The 22,675-nt window shown below is 35.6% G+C and overlaps 2 protein-coding genes across 9 annotated transcripts in view; one reads left to right on the top strand and one right to left on the bottom strand.

Moving 5' to 3' along the window:
* Positions 1 to 22,675, top strand: part of CENPP (centromere protein P) — a 169,264-nt gene that overhangs the window by 62,606 nt on the left and 83,983 nt on the right. The gene's annotated exons all lie outside the window — the stretch shown is intronic.
* ASPN (asporin) lies at positions 4,158 to 22,414 on the bottom strand. The gene is made up of 8 exons (XM_064454219.1): positions 22,106 to 22,414; positions 16,308 to 16,578; positions 14,369 to 14,481; positions 12,076 to 12,289; positions 11,584 to 11,694; positions 9,250 to 9,343; positions 6,618 to 6,756; positions 4,158 to 5,394 (listed from the first exon to the last, which is right to left on the bottom strand). Exons 2-8 carry the CDS (start codon positions 16,552 to 16,554, stop codon positions 5,197 to 5,199), a joined length of 1,116 nt encoding a protein of 371 aa, XP_064310289.1. The 5' UTR covers positions 16,555 to 16,578; positions 22,106 to 22,414; the 3' UTR covers positions 4,158 to 5,196.

Genomic DNA, 22,675 nt, shown 5'->3' with positions numbered 1-22,675 from the left:
ATTCTCTGTATTGCTGTGTTTTAAAGTACTGTATTAAGTAGGTTGGTAATGGGGAAGGAAACTCAGAGAGATGAGGTTATTTCATCCTGTGTAGAGCAGGACATAGAACTCATTCTTTAGAAGTATTCAAATAGTATTTTAGTACTCAGATTGGCTACTCTGCTTAATCAGTATTTGTGAAGTTTACTGGGATATTACTGTGCAGAAACACTGTTGTTTATTCTTTAGAATTACTTTTCCTTCTATTGGTAACAACAGGCTGCCATCCTCTGGTGAAATTTGTTAATTGTCTTCTTGTAGGGACCTGACAGATTTTCAGAAGAGAGAAGCCCATTAAAATTTGGCAAGTTTAGGTATAAATTTTTTTTTAGAGGAATGTTGTTGCTTGTACAAGGAATAAGTAGTAAGAGAAGACTCTTAGAAAGTCTTATGTCAAATCTCCCTCTCCCTGTCATTTTTCTGTAACACCTGTGGAGAATGTAAAGGTGGAGTTGATTTCAAAGATTTTCAGCTGGCATGTTTTAATACAGCTTTAGTATGGTAAGAAACCTTGAAACCTTTTATTTTTTTTAATGTGCACTGTGTTTATGGCTTTATCATAAAGATACAAGATTTTTATAGAGTAACTACTTTTTTTCTTCCATCTATTAGATGGAAGCAGTAAGAAGTATTTGAAGATTGGGTTTAGATTGGATTTAGTTTCTACTTTTCTGAAATAAAAGTAGTGGTTTTGACTTTCAGAAATTCAATCTGAATGTGCTTTATTTAGCTTTGAACAGCAATATTAATTGACCAGGAAGACCTTTTCATCAAGATTGATACTGAACAGCCTTGTTCAATGGAAAGACTGTTGAACACCAGTGTATTATCATTAGTTAGCTGCTATTCTGTTAACTTCATTGCTGTCCATGTTCAGAAATCATTGCTGAAACTGTGTAAGGCACATTTTATATTGTAATGTCTATATGTCATTGTGACGTCACTTGGGTTTACATTAAAATACAACCAAAATGTCAAAGATATGTACATTATCAGTTATTATTACCTACAAATGCTAGCTGGGGAATGATATCTGAAAATAGTGGAGGGTTGTTGAATATGTTTTTTTCTCATAGGTGGCAGGCATCCTATGAATTTGTGATGTGATATAGGAAATTACTCCTTTTTCTCTAAATAATTCTTACAGGAGACAGAATGAACCATTTGATACTACTGCTTTAATGCAGAATTGCTAATGTAGTTTAAGTCACAGGTGAAGGTTTTTAAACTTCAAAGGTAGCTGAATTTGCCTTGAAGATGATGAAAAGCTAAGCAGTTGATAAAATCCTTTAGACATTATTTATTGTGACAGTGGAGGTAGTATTTTCAAAATAGTGTTGCAGTTTCTTCTGTAAATGTTATATGTATCCATGGATGCTGACTGTAGAAAGAATTTCTCAGTCTGAATGCGTGGCAAAGAAGAAAGAGTGAGAAGGCAAGAGAGTTTTTAAGGATTCAAAAGGATAAGATCTAGACTGTACAGTCTTCTACCTCTTAGGACTCTGCTACAATTTTGGAAAGCTTTCCCGTTATACTGACTTCCAACAGTGGACCTAAAATTTGGTGAAACTCTTATGAGAGTACCTGTAAAGAATTCTTAGTGTTAACCGTGCTTTCTAGGGACTAGGACTCCTCTGCTAAAGCGATGCCCCAAGGAAAGCTTCAGATGAGGACCAAGACTTGAGTACACTTTCTGGAGTCTGTATTGGGATCATTAATTAGCCTCAACTTAAACTCCTTGCCTTTGGAGACCAAAAAGCCCAGTAGCCATTTTTCTTACATGCGCCTGGTGGTTAGTCATAGGAACACAGGCGGTTTGAACAAAAGCAAGAGGGATTTTATTTTTTCATGTGGCAACCTACTCACATGTGGGCCTTTGTTATGCCTGGAAATCTTATGCAAAATGCAGTTATTAAGTTTCACTGAGAATATAGGTAATTGCTTCCAACAGCTCCTTGCTGCTGAGTGGGTTTATTAGCAGTGGGTTTGTTGAATTGGCCTGCTTTGGTGTAGAGAGGTGTAGCCTAATAAAAGGATGCAGAAGTCATTCTACACCTGTCCAGACCTTAGTCCATCTTCTTAAATCTCTTAGTCTTGGCAGATGCAGATGCCTGTTGTCCATTGCATAAGCTTCAATTAGATAAGGAGTTGTTTGCTTTCTCTTTTATGTTTCCTTTTAATCCTTACCCCTAAATTAGTGTAGAATAATGTATTACATTATGCTGTGAGTTTATTCTTTTGGTTAAGCTGCAGAATTTGCATCAGCTTTTCTCTTTACGTTGTCATCGCTGAATTGGTGTAACTAGTATAGCATGAGTGCGTAAGAATACATTTAAACTAGTGATTCATATAAATGTAATGATTTTTCTGTTACCAGTTCTATTCTTTTTACTAGCATTGTGCTTGCTCTTTGTGCTTTCAACTGAAGATTTGCTTGAAGGCCACCTTTTCCCACTTACTCAAGGTGAAGACTGTTAACTTAGTGTTCTACAAAGTAGATTGGGAAGATTGGGAAATTTTCCTTCCATTTTTCATTCTTAACCTTCTTTAGATTGGACTTCTTTTTGCTGTTGCTACTTGACCACTCTTTTCCACTGCAAGTCCCTCAAATCTTTCTTGGCTCTTGATTATGCTCCGGTCATCTACAAATTTCCTGCCTTGTTCTTTATTTGCTTTTCCTCTACCTTTTAGATAGTAAACTTTATAAGCAGTGACCATTTTGTGGAGCTTTAAGGACTTTTTAGCTTTTTAGCTCTTACTGGATAAGAATTGGCATTTATTTCAAATCTTCACCTTCTGCTTGTACAGTTAGTTGTTACTGACAATGCTTTGTATCCCCGGTATGGGGTCATGAGCTCCTTATGGTAGTATAAGGCAGGGCAGCCTATCATTAAGAGAAGGCTGGTATTTTCCAGAGGGTATGAATATGCACTTGGGCTGTTACCATGAAGTAGTAGGTGCTCCTGCTTAAGTACGAATGTGAAGATTTTGTGTGATGATGATTTACTCTAGGATAAATGACTAGTCTGTGTGGTGTGTTATTCTTTATCTTACTAAGCTGTTTCATTCTCAGTTGCTTATTTCTGCCCTTACTCTTTTCAGTGTTCTTCCATGCTCCACATAAATCTTGTAGGGGTGGCTTAAAGAGTTGGCTGTTTCCCTCTGTAGCCTTGTCAGATTCGTTACTGTTGAATTTATTTAAAGTGCAACATTAGAGAGGCTCAGACTGTGTCTTCACTGGGAATGCAGAGTGGCAGTAAGAGGTGGTATGCATTCCCTGTATGAACTGTATCAACTGTTCTGTCTTTCCTATGAGTGTAGTAACTAATTCTCAAGTGGAAAAATCTACTGAAGGTAATGCCTTTTTTCCTATGTATACACCAGACTTGTCCTCTAACACTGGTCTATGTTTAGAGATCGTAGCTCTTCATGCATACATACATAGCTATGGCTAAAGAAGTCTATGATATAAACTAGACCAACTGATGAAGAATATACTCATTAACTACTATTTTCAGTACTGACCACTGCTTTCCTCATGTTATTTTCTAGGAAATGCACTCCTTAGAAACATCTTCAGAAGCCAGGAATATAAAGATGCTTGGTGATCTGCAGATTTGTTTTGGTCTTTGTCTTGTTTAGTGTTTTGGTTCTACTCTGCCTTGAAGTGTTTTATAGAATTTCTGTTTGCAAAACTGTTCTTCACTAAAAGCCTCCCCTGGCCCACTCTCCCTCCTCCCCCGTTTTGGTTTTGGGTCTCAACAGCATAGTGGTGCTAACAAAATATTAAATACAAAGAGACCAAGCAGATGAAAAAAAAATCAGGTGTTCGACTTGATGCTTATTGCTTAGTGTACTTAGGCGGTAGACAGGCTGAGAGATCAGGAATTGCTTGATTTCTATGTATTATTTTCTTCTACTACTAGTCTGTGTCATTTGCTTCTAATAAAGTGTTGAATATTTAACTTTGTGAAGAACAGCAGTGATAAACAATCCAAAAGGTATGTAGGTTTGGAAAAACGAAGAATAGAGAAAATATCTAGACAAGAGTCAGAAAGGTGTTTGGTTATAATCTCTGAATGTTTTGACATGACCCATCATGTAATCAAGTATACATATGCAAGTATTCTTTAAGTTTATTTAATTTATTTTGAATCACAACAGCAAATATACACTAAATAGATACATAAAATATCAATTTCATACAGTACTGTCAGTATTGAGAATTCTATGTGCTGACCTACATAAGAAGTCAAGGCAGCTGAGTTCCAGCTATCTGCTTGCATTCAGCAATTTTAAAGTACTTACATTAATGGGGAATTCTTAACCCATGTTATGTCAAAATATAAAGGAGGAAAAAATTAAATGAAAAACACTTATTACAGTTGAAATAGATAAAAGAAAATGTATGTGCTGGCCTAAAGGGAGTTTAATAATCATTCCTGTTAAGCTTGAAGCATATGATTAATCTCAAATCCTACTTTTTAATATTCAGTGTGCATCAAATTATATTGATAGCAAAACATTGAAGGACGTTTCCCTCTTACAGTTGCAAGAAAAAATACCAAAAACTTTTAAAGGTTCTTTGCATGTTAGATGTTGATATGAAACCCGCCTTTATCTCACTTAAGTTATAAAAATATATAGTTTAGAGACAAGAGACCTTATAATACTGTACCTTGTTATTGCATCTTTGCCAATTATCAAAAATGACATGAGAAGTTGTCCTTGAAGTCTGTTAACTTTTTTTTCATCTTTTCTTACAACACTTTTTGGCAGAGGAAAAGGCCCTTACAGTGGAAAAAGTAATTTCCACTTGATTTTTAGAATTTATTCAGAAGAATATGTCAAAACTATGTGATTTAAGTAAAGAACTTAATATCTATAATAGGAAACATCAAATACGGTTTCCAGTTGTGCTTCCAAGAGTCCTTCTGTAAGATATAAAGGCTTTTGTTTAAATTATTCAAATGTAGGCTGAACATTGTCAAATAATACAATGGGTCCTACTAACATATTGTTTCTAATTAATTATCTCTGAAATAGTAAATTATTTGTAAACTGGTTAAATAGTGTAAAATTTGCCCTTTTCTGCAAATTTCAAGTATTGTAGAACTGATGCGGAGAGCTTGCTTTTTGAAACTACCAACTTCGGTATCACTTGAGGAAATTTCCAAGTTGCACGCTGTTTCTGGCTAAAATGCAACGGAAAGTTGAAGGCTGAACCTCCCAGTACTTTACAGGATTATTGAAGAGGCTTATGCCACTGTATAACACTTTCTTCTTTCTTCTTCCTGTTGGACAGAAATCATTCACTCCCAGTTTTGCAATATGATTAGAATGAAGGAAGACTACCTGCAGCAATAAGAAACAGTAAAATACAGTAGTTAGTATGTAAATGGGAAAAATATCTAAACATTCATTGTTATATAGATAACTGAGGTTTGCCATAAGATCAGTTGGATGCAGACCTTAATAGTAACAGGAATTAAAAATTTGTGTTAAATCTTTTAAAAATGTCACCCTCCTGCCACAGTTTCTCCCACAAAAAGAAGTTACGTGATATTTTATCAGTGTGTTGTCAGAATAATTTGACTCTGTTCTTATGGAACATTCTCCTAAAATGTAGTTTTATATTAACTTACAGTAAGAATTCTAGTGATGGCATATTATATTCTCCCATAATACAAATGCTCAGTGATTTAATAAATTTTAAAGAGTAGACTCTAGAAAAGTTGCTATTAGAAGAGATTTGTTGGTATTGTTATAGGAACAGGTAAGGCTGATGTTGATGTAGCTTAAATTAGAAAAAGGCTTATGATAGAGTTTAGAATTTAATTAAAATAATGTACATTGATAAAATGTTTTATTTGTATATCTAATATTACATTACAGTGTAAATTGATGTTTGGGCTTTGGTGTTTGTTTTTTTTTTTAAATATATCTCTCTCAACAATTTTCTTTAATGGGAAGTAAAATAAGTGGAAGGAAATGAAATTCAGAGGTAAAAGCTTTTACCAAATACTTTATCATGTGCTCTGTCATCTATGCATTTCTTCATGTTTCCCCAAGCTTTGTTCTGCTCTGTATCCTAAGGCATATGTAATCTTAAAATACATATTTGATTTTAATTACTCTTCTGGAATTTGGGAAAGAAATGTGTTTTGAAAGCATTTTATTGTAGAATTAGTCTAGTCCTAAATACAAATTTGAAAATCATATCATTTCGGCCTCATAAATAATTTTGTTTGGATTTAAGGCTTTTCAGCATGGAAATGGAAAAATTTCCACTCCAGTTTGTTAATATGGGAACTATAATAATCTGCAACAAACTTTCCGAAAACATTTTCTGTGTAGCACGTTGCCCCCGTTTATTTCTAGGAAATGTTCCTGCTGTTTGATCTTGTTTATTTCTTTAAGTACATATGGGATTTCAGGTTTTCCTAGTGTAAGAGTCATGTCAAAATATATGTGACAGTTAAGTATGTTTTTTTAAAATTATGTTGTAGTCAGTATGGCAGTGTGAAAGTTAAACAACCCATAAGTACTGGAGCTTTTTATTAAGTTCAATATATGACCTGCAGGTATTTCAGTTCGGGTAATCCAGGAGGAACCTTCTTGAGCTTATTTTTTTCAAGATGGATTTCACGTATACTTGGTATGTTGGCAAAGCTTCCATTTTCCACATCTTTGATTTTATTATTCCCAAGGCCAAGCCTAGAAATAGTGCAAGAAGCATTTAGTTAAAGATTAATCAAGATTCACAGCATTGAAAAGCATACTTTTTTTTTCAGGGTTAAAATACAGGAGTAGACATAGAGGGCAAAAAAGAACTGGGGAAAGGTGATGAAATCTTACCTCTGGTAGAAAAAAAAACCCCACCATTGATCTAACAAATATTTTTTCTTCTTAATTTAATCTCCACTTAAAGGACAGCAGCTAATCTGTGAGCAATTGTCCGGTTCTGCATGCAGTTTTTCTACTTTTAGTGGCAAGAGTTAAAATGATAAACATCAACCAATCTGCTTGTAAAATAAATCATGCCCCTTCATCAAGTAGTATAGCTACAAAGTATACTCACAGTAATAAAAAGTATTGTTCTAAAGAAGAGTCAAAGAAGTGCAAGTCTTGTAAAGAAAGTTATATATAAACTTAGTCAAAAACTTGATGTTTTAAAAATATGCAGGACTACCTTAGAATCATAGACTCATTAAGGTTGGAAGAGACTTTTAGGATCATGAAGTCCAAACATCAAGCCAACACCCCCATGCCACCTAAACCATGCCCTGAAGTGCCACGTCTACATGTGTTTTTGGACACCTCCAGGGATGGTGACTCCACCACCTCTCTGGGCAGCCGGTTCCAATGCCTGACCACTCTTTCAGTGAAGAAGTTTTTCCTAATGTCCACTCTGGGCTTGAGCCCATTTCCTCTCATCCTATGGCTAGTAACTTGGGAGAAAAGACTGACCCCCACCTCACTACAACCTCCTTTCAGGTAGTTGTACAGAATGGTAAGGTCCTCAGCCTCCTCTTCTCCAGACTAAACAACCCCAGTTCCCTCAGCCACTCCCCATAAGACTTGTTCTCCAGACCCTTCACCAGTTTTGTTGCCCTTCTCTGGACACGCTCCAGCACCTCAGTGTCCTCCTTGTAGTGAGGGGTCCAAAACTGAACACAGTACTCAAGGTGTGGCCTCACCGGTGCCGAGTACAGGGGCACAATCGCTTCCCTGCTCCTGCTGGCCATGGTATTCCTGATAGAAGCCAGGATGCTGTTGGTCGTCTTGGCTGCCTGAGCACACTGTCGGCTCATGTTCAGCCAGCTGTCAACCAACACCCCCAGGTCCTTTTCCTCCAGGCAGCTCTCCAGCCACTCTTCCCCAAGCCTGTAGCATTGCATGGGGTTGTTGGACACAAGTGTAAGACCCAGCACTTGGCCTTCTTTCCTACTTCCAAGTTCTTCTTAATTTAGGCTTTATGGTTTTTTTGCTATAAGACTTCAGCCTGTGTTGCTAGGAAGATGATTCAGAAGGTGGAGGCACAGGTCAGGTTGGGATTGATCTTTTCACACATCCTGCAATCCCCTTTTTCTCCTTTCTTCCTTGATTTCTTCAGAAACTAAAGTTGGTATCTAAATGCAGTTCAATAGTTCCCCTTTGATAGTAGTTTCTATTACCAAATCCAAAATTCAGTGCTGCTCAGCCATATTTTCAGGGTACTTAACTGAGCTTTGCACAAATGGCTTTCTCTTCTTCTCCTACTTCAGTGATATGTTCCTCAGAAACATGCATTTTTTTCTTTTTCTTAAACACCTCCCTACCCCATCACATTTAGAAACAGTTAGCAAGTTGGTTCCTTTACCAGCTACTGGATTTTTGTCAGGCTAGTTTTCAGGAGATAAAGTTTGTCTCCTACAATTTACCAGTTTTCCCATGTGTTTGTATAAACAATACTTAAATTTCCCTTTTCCTGCAATCCTTTTCTGTTTTATTTTGGGGTGTGTACAGTGTCTCCTTCCAGTACACTTAGGCCTTCTCTGGAATTAAAAAGCTATTATGACTCTTAAATCCTATAAATTTAGTTGCAAGAAAGGCATCCTGTTCCTAAAAAAAAAGAGAAAAAACAGTTGGTGTTGCTGCATACCTCATTTTGGGGGGTGATTTGTGAGGTGAGTGACCAAGGAGTTAAAATGCCTGGGCCTGAAGGGAACAGCTAGAGAAAAATACTGAATGCTGTTGATAAATAATGTGACCACAGAGGTTCATATATTCCAAGTATGAGAAATACATGCAGTGCTTAATTGAGGCATATTATTACTAGCACACTGAGAGATATTAGAGCCACGCTATATTACACAACACCAGGTGCTGTGTAAGAGGTAAGAATTTATGATGACTACATTTTGTAATCAGATGCTGTTCTCGCCATACCCTTCTGATGTGAACTGTAGGCATGATATGTAAGAACAAGGCTAATGTTTGTTTTGGGGTTTTTTTTGGGTTTGGGGTTTTTTTTTGGGAGGTGGGGTGGGGGAGGTGGTGGTTTGGTTTATTTTTTTAAAGTTTGATCTTATTACTTACAGCAGTTCGTCCTAAAACACTTTTTAAAATATTCTCTTTTTTTCCCCATTAACAAAAGAAGTATCAAATAAGCTATCCAGCCAGGTCTGACTTTTTTCCGAATAAAAGCATTCTGCGTGGCAATTTTACCTTTGAAGATCTTTATACCGGTTAAAATCTTCAAGTTCAATTGTTGTGATCTTATTGTCATCTAAATGAAGTTCTAGTAGACTGGAGGGCAATTCTGATGAAAAACAAATGCACAGTATGAGAAAAATAAGCCAAGTTACTTTTGTTGGAATAACTGTACCAAACAGCTTCTTTCCTTTGTGTTTAGGATTGGGTGAAGAATCTTGTGGGGGGTGAAGGGGGTGTTTGCATCAAAGAAAGGGGTATTAAATACAAGTATGTTACTTTTTAAAAAAACAACATCATTTAGTTTAAAATAGTAACTTTTAAAACAAAAATTTAGATGTGAAAGTGTATATGCTAATGTCAAGATTTCAGAGTTCCAAAATTTGGTATAACTTTGCTGGCTTTCTTTATAATGGCTTTCACATACTTTTGGTTAACGTGTCAAAGATGTGAATTGTATGTTATGTGCAGTTATCTAACAGTTGGCAGTCAAAATCCTATCCCTGTGGAACCTGTGAAAGGTTTTTGTAGATGCGTTCCACGCAATGTAACAATCGTGCTATTATAGCTCCTGAGATGTGATCTGGGAGGAAAGCTTTCAGAAATCTCAACGCAAAATGAGATATTTGATGCGCTCTTTCCTATGTCAGTACACAAAATGTTTTTTCACGTGGCACCAAATAGTCCCAATTCAGAACTGTCAGTGAATGGAGCAGGAGATGGAGAGTCTTTTTTTTACAATATCTTTCAGTGAGGGCAGGCAAAGATAGTCACAAATTTTAATCTCTCTGTGCTGATCTTATGTTCAGTTTTACTAGCATCTGTCTAGATGGCACCCTGACATCAAGCAAGACAAACCGCATATTTCTGTTACTAATATATGGCTTAGGAGAGCACTGCTCCCATGGCCATTGCTATTTGTTGTAGCATTACAATACTGAAGAAAAGTGGTATGCTTCACAGTCTTTCTTGATGCCAGTTGACATGCTTTGGTGATTGTTCATTTGGGCTTTTTTCCAGTTTACATTTTAGTTTACAATTCTGCCAGGTGCTGATTGTGTCTGAATTACAGTATTAAGAAGGAAGACTACCCATCTGTCCATCTTAGATTTGAAGTGCATTTTGTATCTTAATTTTTTTTAATCTTTTTGTGTCATTACAACATTTGCAGATAGAAGGATCTACAAACTTAGTTTCCATTTGTGTAGAATGTGTTCACCATGAAATCCTGTTTGTTTATGGTTTGTTTATATATTCGACAATACATATTGGACCTCATGCTGTGTTTCCTTCTAGGAGATTTCTCTATAACAAAGACAAACTGAATCGTTTTATGTATATCTTTTTTAGTTAAGTGATGGGAGATGGTATTATGATGGTACTGGAGATAGATATCTGTTTACAAGAAGAGATTAAATTTAATAAGATAGAAGTTCTTTATTTGAATGATCCAGAAATAAATACCTTAGGGGCCAACATTTAGTTTCCCTGTGAGTTAGTGAATGGTACAACATATGGTATTATGCCATTTCCTCCCTTTTTCTCTTAGCTAGTAGTTTTGAGCAGTTGAAAAACATGAGAATTTGGTTAAATAATATGTTGACCTATAGAAAATGCAGGTAGAGTGTTGTACTGAGTTCTGTCGTGCCACTTTTTTGTGTGCGGAGGTCAGTGATTTGTAAAGTTAGTGTTTTAATTTCTTGCTACCTCCCAATCACAAGTTAATTGTTTTATATGAAAGAGTGATGTAATCTTGTAGTATCTTATGATGAATTTAATTAAAATTATAATAAATTTTACATAGCAAAACCCCATCAAAAGATGTATAAAATGCTGTATTGGGTTTTGCATTAAGGTGGTTATATTGTAGAGCATATTTGAGCTACAGAGTTGCTTGAAACATTTGAAATTCAAGTTAGAAATTTTGGGGTTTCTGTTTAAATGCATATCCCTTATGACCCAGAACAAATATCAGAGGGTTTATCCTTTCTTTGTAAGGATTTTTGAGAGGCTGATGGGTAAGATGTGAAGTGACATCTTATTGTTGTTTTCTTCACATTGTTCTTCCTGAGAAGAGCCTCTGGATGACTCTGAGAGCAGTGAACTACCTGACAAGGAGAAGGCAGGAGAGGGGCTGGAGAGCAAGCGTGTGTGCACATGCATGGACATTTTTGAGATGTAGAATTGGATACTAAGTACAAAAAGAAAAATAATGTAGAAGGTGGTTTGGTGTTAATGAACAATACAAAATGGAATTTATGAATATTTTAATAATCATATAGATGTTAAAGCATTGTATTTAGGAGTATACTGGTATAGGTAAAATAGAAAAAGTTAAACAAAGCATACCTTTAGGAATTGAAGTTAATTTAGCTTCTGCAATTCTTATATGATAGATGTTTACGCCTTCGAAAGCCCCTGGCTCTATTCCATCATTGTTAAGAGGATTTGCACTCATTTCTGTCCAAGGGGGGGAAAAAAAAAACCAAACTATGGCATAGGAATTTTGTGTATGTTAGACTAAGTCATAAACAGCTGATTCATTTTGTTTATGACTTCTGATGTTCTAAGCATTAATGTTTAGCTTTGATTACCTATCCTGAGGGGTGGAAGCCACCAGCTTTCAGTGAATAAAGGCTGTCTAACTTGGCTTGCTGGGTTACTAGAAACTTGACCTGTGTAGCAACTTCACATAGAAATTAAATTGCGAAAGATAGTTTCCACAGCATAGATATCTCTTTAAGAAGAAATTGCGCATTGGGGAAATGTTTGAATGAAAATTATATATAGTAGGTTACATTTTTGATAAAGACATTTTCTCTTCTACTTAATTGGACTTACCTAAAACATGTAGAGACTTCATTCCTTTAAATACGTCCTTGTGGATTTTTGTAACCTTATTAGCATGAATTCTGAGCTCTGCTAAAGTTTTTGGTAGATTTGTTGGAATCTCAGTTAGCTGGTTATGGGACAAATACAGTCGTCGTAGCTTCTTTGTTGGTTGAAAGGCTTTTGGATGGATCTTGGATATTTTATTGTTGTTTAAAGCCAATGCCTATGAAATATGGGAAGAGCAATAAAAGGAAAATTTCTCTATACAGGACTGTTATCATTGTGAATTTTAATTAATTTTATATATAATTTAACAAGTATTTAAAATATTTTATTTTTCCATTACACCAAACTTTGGCTCTTTGTTATATACTTTAGGCATTCTACTTGATTGTGAAAAGCAAAAAAGAAACTGGAAGCCAGAACATCAACTAGAAGGTAGAGAAAAATTAGTCAGAGCTGACAAGGTGCCATTGATAATGAGAAGAACTGGCAAAACAATATGTTTGTCTTCATACATTTTGTGGGATTGTATGGGGGTTATATTCTTTTTCATTGTTGTTGTTCCTTAATGCAGACAAATTCTCAAAACTCAGAATTTAATCTTTTATTTCAGCATAATGCTGCAAAGTAAAATTCAGGTTTTTAATCTGACTATATATTGTTTGCCATAATTTTTCAACTCCTGTGCATTTAAGTATCTCTCTTGACTGTACAGTACACTAGTCCTCTTTTGGGGCAGTTTTTTTGGGTTTTATGTGTTATCAGAAAACTTGTAATGAGTTACTACAAAATATGAGTTATGTTAAATTATTTTGCACGTCAAATCACATCTCTGCATTTCCATAATCTAGACTATTCATTTTTGTTCATTTTTTATTTCTTTGAGCTGTTGTTAAGTCATCTGCTCTCTGGAATTGTGTTGGGGAGGAAGTAGAGCAAAACAGAATTAATCTTTGTTTCCCAGAAAAATGTGTACAGCTTAAGGAAGTAAACAGGAAATGATCCTTCCTAATCCAAGTTGCCATCTGTGTCTTTGCTAAGTAGACTAGTACTCAGACAAATTGTATAAACTTTCTTTTCAGTAAAAATTTTGTTAGAACTTGCTACAAATTAACTAATGAGAAAAATCAAAACAGCTCAGAGTTTTCAGTTACCACATAATTAAATGGTGACTCTAATGCATAATGCGGTGATTGCTGGTGTATTCCAATTACTTTCTCATTCACTGGAGGTTAGTTTCTCTAAGATTTTTTTTATACTGAACGCAAACTGCAGTTAGTGTGCTTACCCCTAACTTGCTGGTAAAACCATTCTGTACTCAGATGCAGGGGACTTAAGAGGAATTGGAAACACTTTGTTGCCAACAATGAATATATGTAGTTTCTATTTTTTCTATGCTAGCTTAACCCATAATAATTAACAAGCTCATTCATAAACACTTAAAACCAGTAAATTTTCAGTTCTTGCTCAGAAACAAAATATGACTGAAGAGGTATTTGTTTTGGTAGCTTAATGTGTGATTCATGTCTTTCTAATGTGGAATAGAATGTCATTAGTTTGCTATAACTTTTGGAACAGATTTGTCATTTTTACAATGAAAAGTCAAAAATTGTCAGTATTCGATGGTACCGGATCTAGAGTGACATCTTATGGAAATAAGTATACCAAAACAGATTTAATCTGCCTTTCCAGGCCTCATTATAGAAAGGGATTATTTTGTACTGTTAATATCTAGATCTATCAGTTGCCAGTGATACTTATGTCTCTACATGAATACTTGAGCGTGTTAAAAAAGAGTAGTAAAGCACATTACTTTTTTCTGTAATTCAGCATTGGTCTGTTTTTGGTTTGGGTCAATTGGATTTGTGGCATTAGTTTCAGTGGCATATGTGTCAGTTGTATACTGTGTGCTTTTGAAAATGCCCTTCAAAAATATCATTCTTGTTCTGTGAGATTAAGTGCTTTCTTCTATTTTATAGCTAAGCAGATAAAAAAGGAGCACTTGTCTTGCAGCCTTTAAAATGTAGGGAGTGTTTCTGTGCATGCTAAGGACTGCATAAATATTGAGGATCTTTTTGGTGAGATACAAGTGGTACATTTTCTGGGTGTTGTAGAAAGTAGTGTAGTTCTCACAGCTCAAAGAAATTTGCTTCTTACTATGTGGGAGCAGTCAAATATGCAGGCATTAGACTGTGTTTTTATGTATACTATTGGAGAAGAAAAATATCATTTGTTTTAAAAGTATCAAAATAGTTCAGATCGGTAAATTAGATTTCAAACTTAGAAATAGCAAGCTTACATAAAGTGATGTGAGTCCTTGGAGATCATTTTCCTTGACCTCTTTAATTTTGTTGTTTTGGAGGTCAATCATACGAGTATCTGGTGGAATGTTGCGAGGTATTGATGTCAAACCTATTTAAGTATGTGAGATAAACAGAAACATTACATGCCTTTATGTAAGTCCAAAGAAATAAACTACTGAACAGCAAAACACAGTAAGATTGTTGATTATTATGATTGGAGAGAAAATCCTAACAGCCATAAGGCAGAGAATAGGAAGGGAATATTCAATAATGAGAGAAACTAATTATGTAAGAATGTGTGACAAAAATGTGTGGATAGTTTCAGGAAAAACTGCTTCTACCCCTGACCATGACAAGTGTGAATGGGGTTCTCATTGCAGATTCCCTAGATCTGTGAATTAAGCAGCCTCAGAGCACAGGTTCTACAGGGAAACTGCTTAAGTCCCTGGAGGAAGCAGCCCCTCAGAGGACCTGGGGCTGTGGTTCTCTATTGAGGAACAGGGCTGTTGCAGTGGCTTTAAGGTATCTCTGCTCAATGCTTGAATGCTCCTTTCTACCTCTGCACTGTTCTTTGTACTGGCACAGTTGCTTATATGGCCATACAGATAATACCCAGGCTGAGAAATGTATTCTTGGTAAAAGTGGACAAAAGATGGTCTTCCAGCTGCCAGTATTTAATTACCAGTTGTATAAATCCCCCAATCCAGCTCACCATTCAGTTACAAAAACACTTCAGTTCATGCCATCTGAGATCCTGAATGAGGATCTAGAGACCAGCAAGGGATAGTCACTTGCTTTTTAGTGGAAATCCTGATGCATGAAATGCTAAATGCTCGTCCAGTTTATTAACAATTATTCTATAATTAATAGATTACGGTTATTTAAAGATGAAGTCTGGTAACAGGGGGTATGTGTGAACTTAAAGTGGCTTGCAATCTGTAAACTGGATGGAATAACCATAGTTATTGCTGTCAGCAAGTTTATCATGATTCCTTAATGATGACATGTTTAAAAAACCCAGCAATTTTTTTCATTGACTCAATGTTTCTAAGTCATGAGTCTAGGATTAAGTTTAGGATGGTGGCAGAGCTGCAATGAGAACAAATGTCATTGTCACGGTGCTAGTGGCAGGAGCATAGTCCGTTGATTACCTTGAATCATGGGAAAACTTCAATGAACACTAATTCAGACTGGAGAGATTAATAATGAATTCATATTTAGGGACTAGGATGTATCTGCAACAGTGACAGTAGCAGATTTGCCTTCAGTTAAAATGTTACCAGTGATGCGCACCTTAGTGGAAGTTAAGCCGAGCAAATAGTTTGGATCCCATTTATGCACTGGTGTTAAACTTTCTTGTGGTTTATTTATGGCCTCTTCTTCCTTTGTTATGTTTTCTTGTCATTTGGCCTGTTGCTTTGTAGTTGTGCATGAAGTACTTCTTCAGCCATAGTCTTTTTTTGAGAGAGAGGACTAATAGTTTGTTTAATGCAAATGGAAGATACAGCAAACTTTTGTGCGCCTCTGTTTGGTTATAACTTCATGGAAGTAAATGAAACAAGAGAAAGTGTAATCTAAAATCTAAATATAAGTATTTCTGCATTCTATGATTGTTGTCTTCATGGACAAACTAACTACTTATTCAGTTAAGTAGTTTTTTATAGTTAGTTATTACCTATTCTAAATGCCTTTCCATTCTATGGTCTTATGAATAGAAGACATTGCTAATTGAAGGTGGCTGTAGCAGTTTATTAATTTTCTAAAACAGATGCACATAAACTGGGAAAACATTTGTGTTGTAAAAAGTGCCAGACACAGATTAGTTGCTGGACTTGACTTAGAAATTATTTGCCTGCCTAACTGAAAAAATGTAAGCTCCTTTTGAAAATGACTAGTATAGTCCAGTGGAGAACAGGCGCACAAATTCATTCTTACCTAGATCAGAGCAATGGACAACTCTCACATAGCACTGGCATCCAAAGGGACATGTTGGGAATAGATCAAAAGGAATTAGTGATATAATTGGTTCAGTGGTTGGAAATAGAGAATTGTCATCGTAGTCGTTGTCATCATCATCATCCATATCTTGGAGCATCATGTTCTTTAGTGTAAAATATGAAGGTGCTATGAGAGGTTTGGCAGAGCACAAAGCCAAGAAGAGGAGGAGCATGTATTCTTTCATATCTTCTTAATCAGGCTGGCCAATCTTGAAGAGGAAAGTAAACAAACAAAAAAACCCAGACACAAGAATCAGTGAATGTGAAACAGCAAGCAAAGGTATTGGACTACTTACTTCACTTACTGCCACAGTCTGTGGTCCTGAAAAACGGTCTGTTATGAATATTAAGATTTAATTAGTATACAAAAGATGAAGATTATTTAAAATATTCTTTAAAATAAAATATTGTAAAATATGTGTTACAGTAAATACTATTAAAATATTACTTCATCAAACATTAATGCTATATCAGTGTGGTTTAGCTGAGTTTAAAAGATAGTATAGTCATTTGCTTCAGGCTTTGAAGTGTAATTTTTGTAGCAAATTTACCAGAATTTTGAATTGGTTTTATTTTATTCCTTCTTAATGAAAATATATTTCTAGTGGGATACATGGGCTTATATGCATTGCTTGCATCTGGAAAACTGGGAAATACTTGGTTAGCAATACATAAAATGCACTCATCAGGGTACTCCCTAAACACTTATTATTCTACTCCCTAAACACTTCTAATTAAACACATCATCTTATAATCTGGAAAAATAGAGTTTTCAGTCCTGACAAGGCTTTTCCCAAATCCTAGTCATTTGTATATTATTGCTGTTGGCAGTAGTTCTCCTCTGTATTTTAATGCAAGCACATTTGTATATGATTTTTATTTGATGAGGGCTCTCTTCTCTGACAAGAAGCCCATGTCAGGGGTTGAATCTGTGTTATGAATCTCTCTCACGTGAAATCAGTAACTTAAATTACATCCAGAAAAAAGCTGGAAACCAATACCTCTGTATGCATATTTTTTCAATAAACAATTTTTTTTTTCAACCTAGCTTTGTTGTCCTAGGATCTGTATGTGGTAGCTAGGCAGCCAGCTGAAAGTAGCTCAAAATGCACCATGCTTGAATTTAATGCCATAAACCCTATCAGCTTTCTAGATTACCTGTAACCTTAAAGTATGTTTCTTGTGTAATCAAAAGTCCTTCCGTCTGGAAGACACAAAGGTGTTGGCTCAGTAAGGGAACCTTCAAAGCAGAAAACCCCATGTTGGATAGCTACAATTATTTTTTTCTGATGTAGTTGAGAATACACAGGTTATAAAAGGCTTAAAAAGTAGATTTGTCTTTAGAAAAATATGGTGGCTTCTGTCTCATACAGCTGTTCATTCAATTTCATTCTGCTTCTCTGATTTATAATTTTACCAGATGTCTCTTAGCGACACCTGACTGGGACAACCAGGAGCCCAGTCTTTAAACTACAGTATAATGCGTTACCTGAGTAATGATGATCAATAGTTCAAAACCCTTAGAAATTTTCTACATACTCTGGTTTTATTCTAAAGATTATTTTATTGACCAAATAGTCCTAGAAAACTAGACACAAGGGAAAACAGAGATAATAAGAATTGCCACAGGATGTTTTGCAACTCTAAGAAAATTTTGACTGTAAATTCAGCCCTCAGCTCTACAATGTTCCCTTCCAAAGCCCAGTTCCAGAAGTCATTTGGATCCTACGGTATGCTGTGCAAACCAAGAGGGGCTGTTGTAAATTTCATTATTCATATCCTGTTTATAAAAATGTTTCTATTTAGACTATCATAAACATCTTTAGGGAAATACTAAATAATGTCAGTTCTTGTTTGATCACCTAATTAAATGCTTGCTGATCTGTTTATAGCTGAAAAATGTCTTTAGGCATTTTATCATTTGTCCTCAATCACAGGAAAAGGACTGCACTGGTTTATACAAGGGTTTTGACTTGTCTTATTAAAAATTCTGCTTTTTTTTTTTGTATTGCCTTTTTCTATACAAGTCATCTTGATGTTTCTTATATATGGCTCTTAACAGCATTAAAATGCTGTGTATTGCATACATTGCTACTACTGTAAAGTGTACATTTCAGCATGCATAGAAAGATAAACACTTAACGGTATTTAAATTACATAATACTCAGCCTTTTAAAAAGAACATAGTGACCCCTTTGCCCCAAATATGTCTCTGAAAACAGAAGTACATTATGCTTTGTATCTCACAGGTACACAGCATATAACTAAGTTTAATACATATTTTAATCTTCCAGTTACATGCTTATTTGAGTACTGTATCTCTTATTAATTTAGCATTCTCTTTTAAAAGCATCTTCATGTATCTTTTTCCCATATGTTTTTCTTTGTGTTCAAAATTATGTTCTCTTTCAGTTCTTCTAGAAGAAATTTTGTAGTTGTACTTGCCATCCTATACAATGTGTTTTCTTGAAAGAGTCTTCAAATATAAACAGTGCTGGGAACAAGATGTGGAACCTACATTTTTTGTTTGGAGAGAACTGCGGTCATGGCTGGCTGTATGCCTTTGGAATATTTGGCCCTATCAATCTGGTATTTCAGCTTCAGTAAAACAGTCAAAATGTTCAATACTTTGCCAAACCATTAATTAGGAGGTGAGGAGTTTCAAACCTTTCAGACTTCTGAGTTCTCCTTAGTTTTGGACAAGTGCTTTAATGGCTGGGTTTTCACGGATGGGCATTCAGGCTTGTCTTCTTCCTCTGACTGCTTAGGTATTAAGTGACAAAACACTCTGTGCTATATTCAGTGTCGTCATACAATTTATGCATGTAGGATATAGTGTTGTAGCATGTGTCATGTCCTGTGGCATTTAGTTTCTAAGTCCCTGCTGAATTCTATTTGCGATAGGATGTATAGTGTAACTGTACCTAAAAGGTGATCTTTCATATATGTTCCTGAAATGCTTTTCTGGATCTGGTGCTAGGAAGTTGCCTTATGAAACAATTTAAGAACCTGTTTCTGCACTTGCAGCTGTAGCAAATGTATTGAATTGTTCCTTTCAGATATTCAAAAAACTAATTACAATTTTAAACTATAAAAAGTTGAGGCTGTGATTGGAGTAGTGGCCAATTTCAACTCTTGAAAAACACCTGTTGTTCACAAACAGTTCTTGAAAAGTATCATTGAAATATGTCATTGATGAAATGTATTAGTTCTGTGATTTAAATCTCTTGAAAACAAGTCCCTGTACAGAAGGAAGCCTGAGTAGTGATAATTTTTTTAGGAAAGAGAATAAGCCCTTGCTTCATCTTCCCATTTTGCCATTAGGAAATCCTTATTGCTAATTGGCTTTGTAGTTATGGGTGTTAATCAAGTTTGACTCCAGGTTTGCATTGGCCAAAGAACTGCAAAGAATGGATTTCAAAAAACTGGATTTTGTGGAGGTTTTTAATGTTTTTCCCCTGGCTGAGGTTTTGAGTTTTCCAGTGAACAGATGCTGATATGTCTCTGTAGAAATGCACTGACTCTGCAGCTCATCCCAAAGAACTTGTACAAGCTTTCTGTTTAAGTAAGAGAATTAAAAGAAAATGAAGGCCTAAAATCCAAGATCCTCTTGATCTTTCTGGAAATACTTTAATTATTTTATCATGAGAATTTTATGAACTAATTAAATAATTGTTTCAGAAAGTGCTGTTCATTAATACAGCAGTACTAACGGCTCATTGCTGCCACTTGAGGCTGGTTCTGCTCCCAGGACATGCTTTCAGTTCTCTCATACCAGCTCTTCCATTCAGGCTGTTGGCTGAGCTGATTGAACTCACTAAACCAGCATAAAACTAATGTAAGCAAGAAAAAACCCCAACACATTCTTTCCGGGTGAACAAACTGAATCAGTCTGAGTATCAGAGCCAGCACAAAGGAATGTGTGGAACAGCCTGGTGCAGGGGGGCAGAATGTTAAACAGAAAGAGAGGGAAGGAGGAGAGGTGGGACAGCCATTCTTGACATACGTGTTGATAGACAGGCTCAGTTGTTCTGTTGAATACTAACCAAAACAGGTGATTGTTGCTTGGACAAAGTTTGGCCTTGTCCATCCTCATTTTTACAGCCTGGAACATTCAAGATGAGTTTGAGAGTGTAACAAATTCAAGGAGGCTCACATACTTCTTCATTACACATTCTTTATAGCAATCCTACTTTTCCTTCGGTACAAGAAAAGCTTCCGGCTAGCACTCTTTCACTGGAACACTAGCCACTCCAAAGTGAGGTAATAGAACGTGGAGAGTACACTTTACATATAGAGATGCTACAAGGCTGACTTTCCTGAAGTATGTAACAGTCCTAAAGTCACTGTACTAATTGTTTCAGACATACTTATCCTCACTGATATGGTGATCTTTAGCAAAACTCATATTGCCAAACAACATGTGGAAGATATTAATTTTTTATGCTATTACTAGTTATATTTCTCATTTATAACTAGTTAAATGCAGGTGATGTCATAGTATGTTAATGCGATTAGAACCTTTTAGAGACTGTATGGGCAATGCCCATGTAAGTGCGCAGTAGTTCTGTGACATGAAGGTTCTAAACATGAATTATGGGAAGAAAAACACTTCCTGTGAGGATAGTCCTTTTTTTATGCACACATCCCATACTAACCACAAAACTTCTAAGTCTGGATTCCCTGGCAAGTTGCACACCAATCCTGCAGCATGTAGTCTTTGTTGTCTTACCAGTTATGACACTGAAGGAGTTAACAGGTAAAGTTTTAAGACTTAAAAAGACTCTAAATTAAAATTAGAAGTAAATTCTGTTACCGGTGTACAGAGGCAAATTTCCTATGGCATTGTTTCTGAAAGGAAATGTTTAAATGACACAGTGGTGGTCTTTACAGAGGCAAAGAAAAAGCCCGGTGTTCATTAGTAACACAAATCATTGCACTGTGCACAGATTTTGTCCAAAGAAAGGCAAGACCATAGCTGTTTTGAAAGCTGTATTTAAAAATAGTTCTGGTTCTATTAGTCATTGTCCCATTCCAGAAATAAAAAGAGTTTGTTTAACTGTTTGTCTACTCTACTGATTTACTTAAATTGCTTAAGAAAAACAGGATGGTATTTTTTGGTCAGTCAGATTACTGAAGAAATTATTCTGCCTTGAGAAATAGTCCAATATTGAAGTTATGTACTCTATAATAATGAATAGCGTGTTTACAAAATAAGTTATGTTTAGAGACTATTACTTTTTATGGAAAACACTGCTTGACTCTTGTGTGTTACTGAATATGATCTATGAACATTTTTAGGTTGTAGCTCGTCTACAGTTCACTCTTTCATGTGTCGTTTTTAATTACTTTGCTGATATCTACTTTAAAAAAAACAACTTGAATATCAAATTACAAAAAGTTAACACTGAGTTGTAACTATAAGAACTGCTGAGATTGTAGGAGATTTCCGTAGGTTGTAATAACTGAGGAAAAAATTTATTGTCAGTTAACTCTTTCTGACAAGTCTTTCCTTAATAGTTAAATAATTCACTGTATCTTTTTTTGCTTTGCAGCTCAGACGTAGTAAATACAGAATTATTTCAGCTGCAAAGTAGATTTGGAAATGTTCCATAAAAAAGTGGTACTTCTAACTCTAAATTACCTGACATTATTAATCTCCACATAGTGACTGACAACCTGTTGCTTAATGCTTTATTGCTATTTCAGTAGAATAGATATTCAAACTGGACATACCTTGCAAGTTTGATAGTTCTTCTGGAAGCACTGTGATAATCCACCTGAGATCTTTATGTCCAGTTATTTCATATTAAAATAAAAAATAGCAAAGAAGGAAGTTAGGCTGAGTTCTGTGAAATGGAAGTAAATATAAAGAAAAATTCCACTTCCAAACTTCCTGATCTTACTGGCACCGTAGGTGATACCAGAGTAAAGTGCTGCTTCAGATTAGCCCATCTTAGTACTGAAGAATGATATTAAGATGACTTGTTACCACTCATGTGTTTTTCATCACTGCCTGTATTGCAGCCAAAACTTCTGGCTTAACTCTAGACATCTAGTGGAAGACTTTTTGAAACCTGTAGTTTAATAATAGACATCAGGCCATTGGAAGTACAGTGAGGTCCATTTCAGGTCACTCCTGCTTTAGAATCACACTGCTTATTTAGGATTTCATTAGCAGTTATTCTTTAAAAAGTGTGACTGGAATAAAAGTATAAAACCTTAGCCAGTGGCAGAGTAAACCAGTAGCCTATTGTGATCAGCATGTTGCCAAACCTTTCTAAAGTTATAAAATTAAGACTTTGT

The sequence above is a fragment of the Phalacrocorax carbo genome, chromosome 6, assembly GCF_963921805.1.
Source record: "Phalacrocorax carbo chromosome 6, bPhaCar2.1, whole genome shotgun sequence".
Lineage (NCBI taxonomy): Eukaryota > Metazoa > Chordata > Aves > Suliformes > Phalacrocoracidae > Phalacrocorax > Phalacrocorax carbo.
This window is presented reverse-complemented; position numbering and strand designations above follow the sequence as displayed.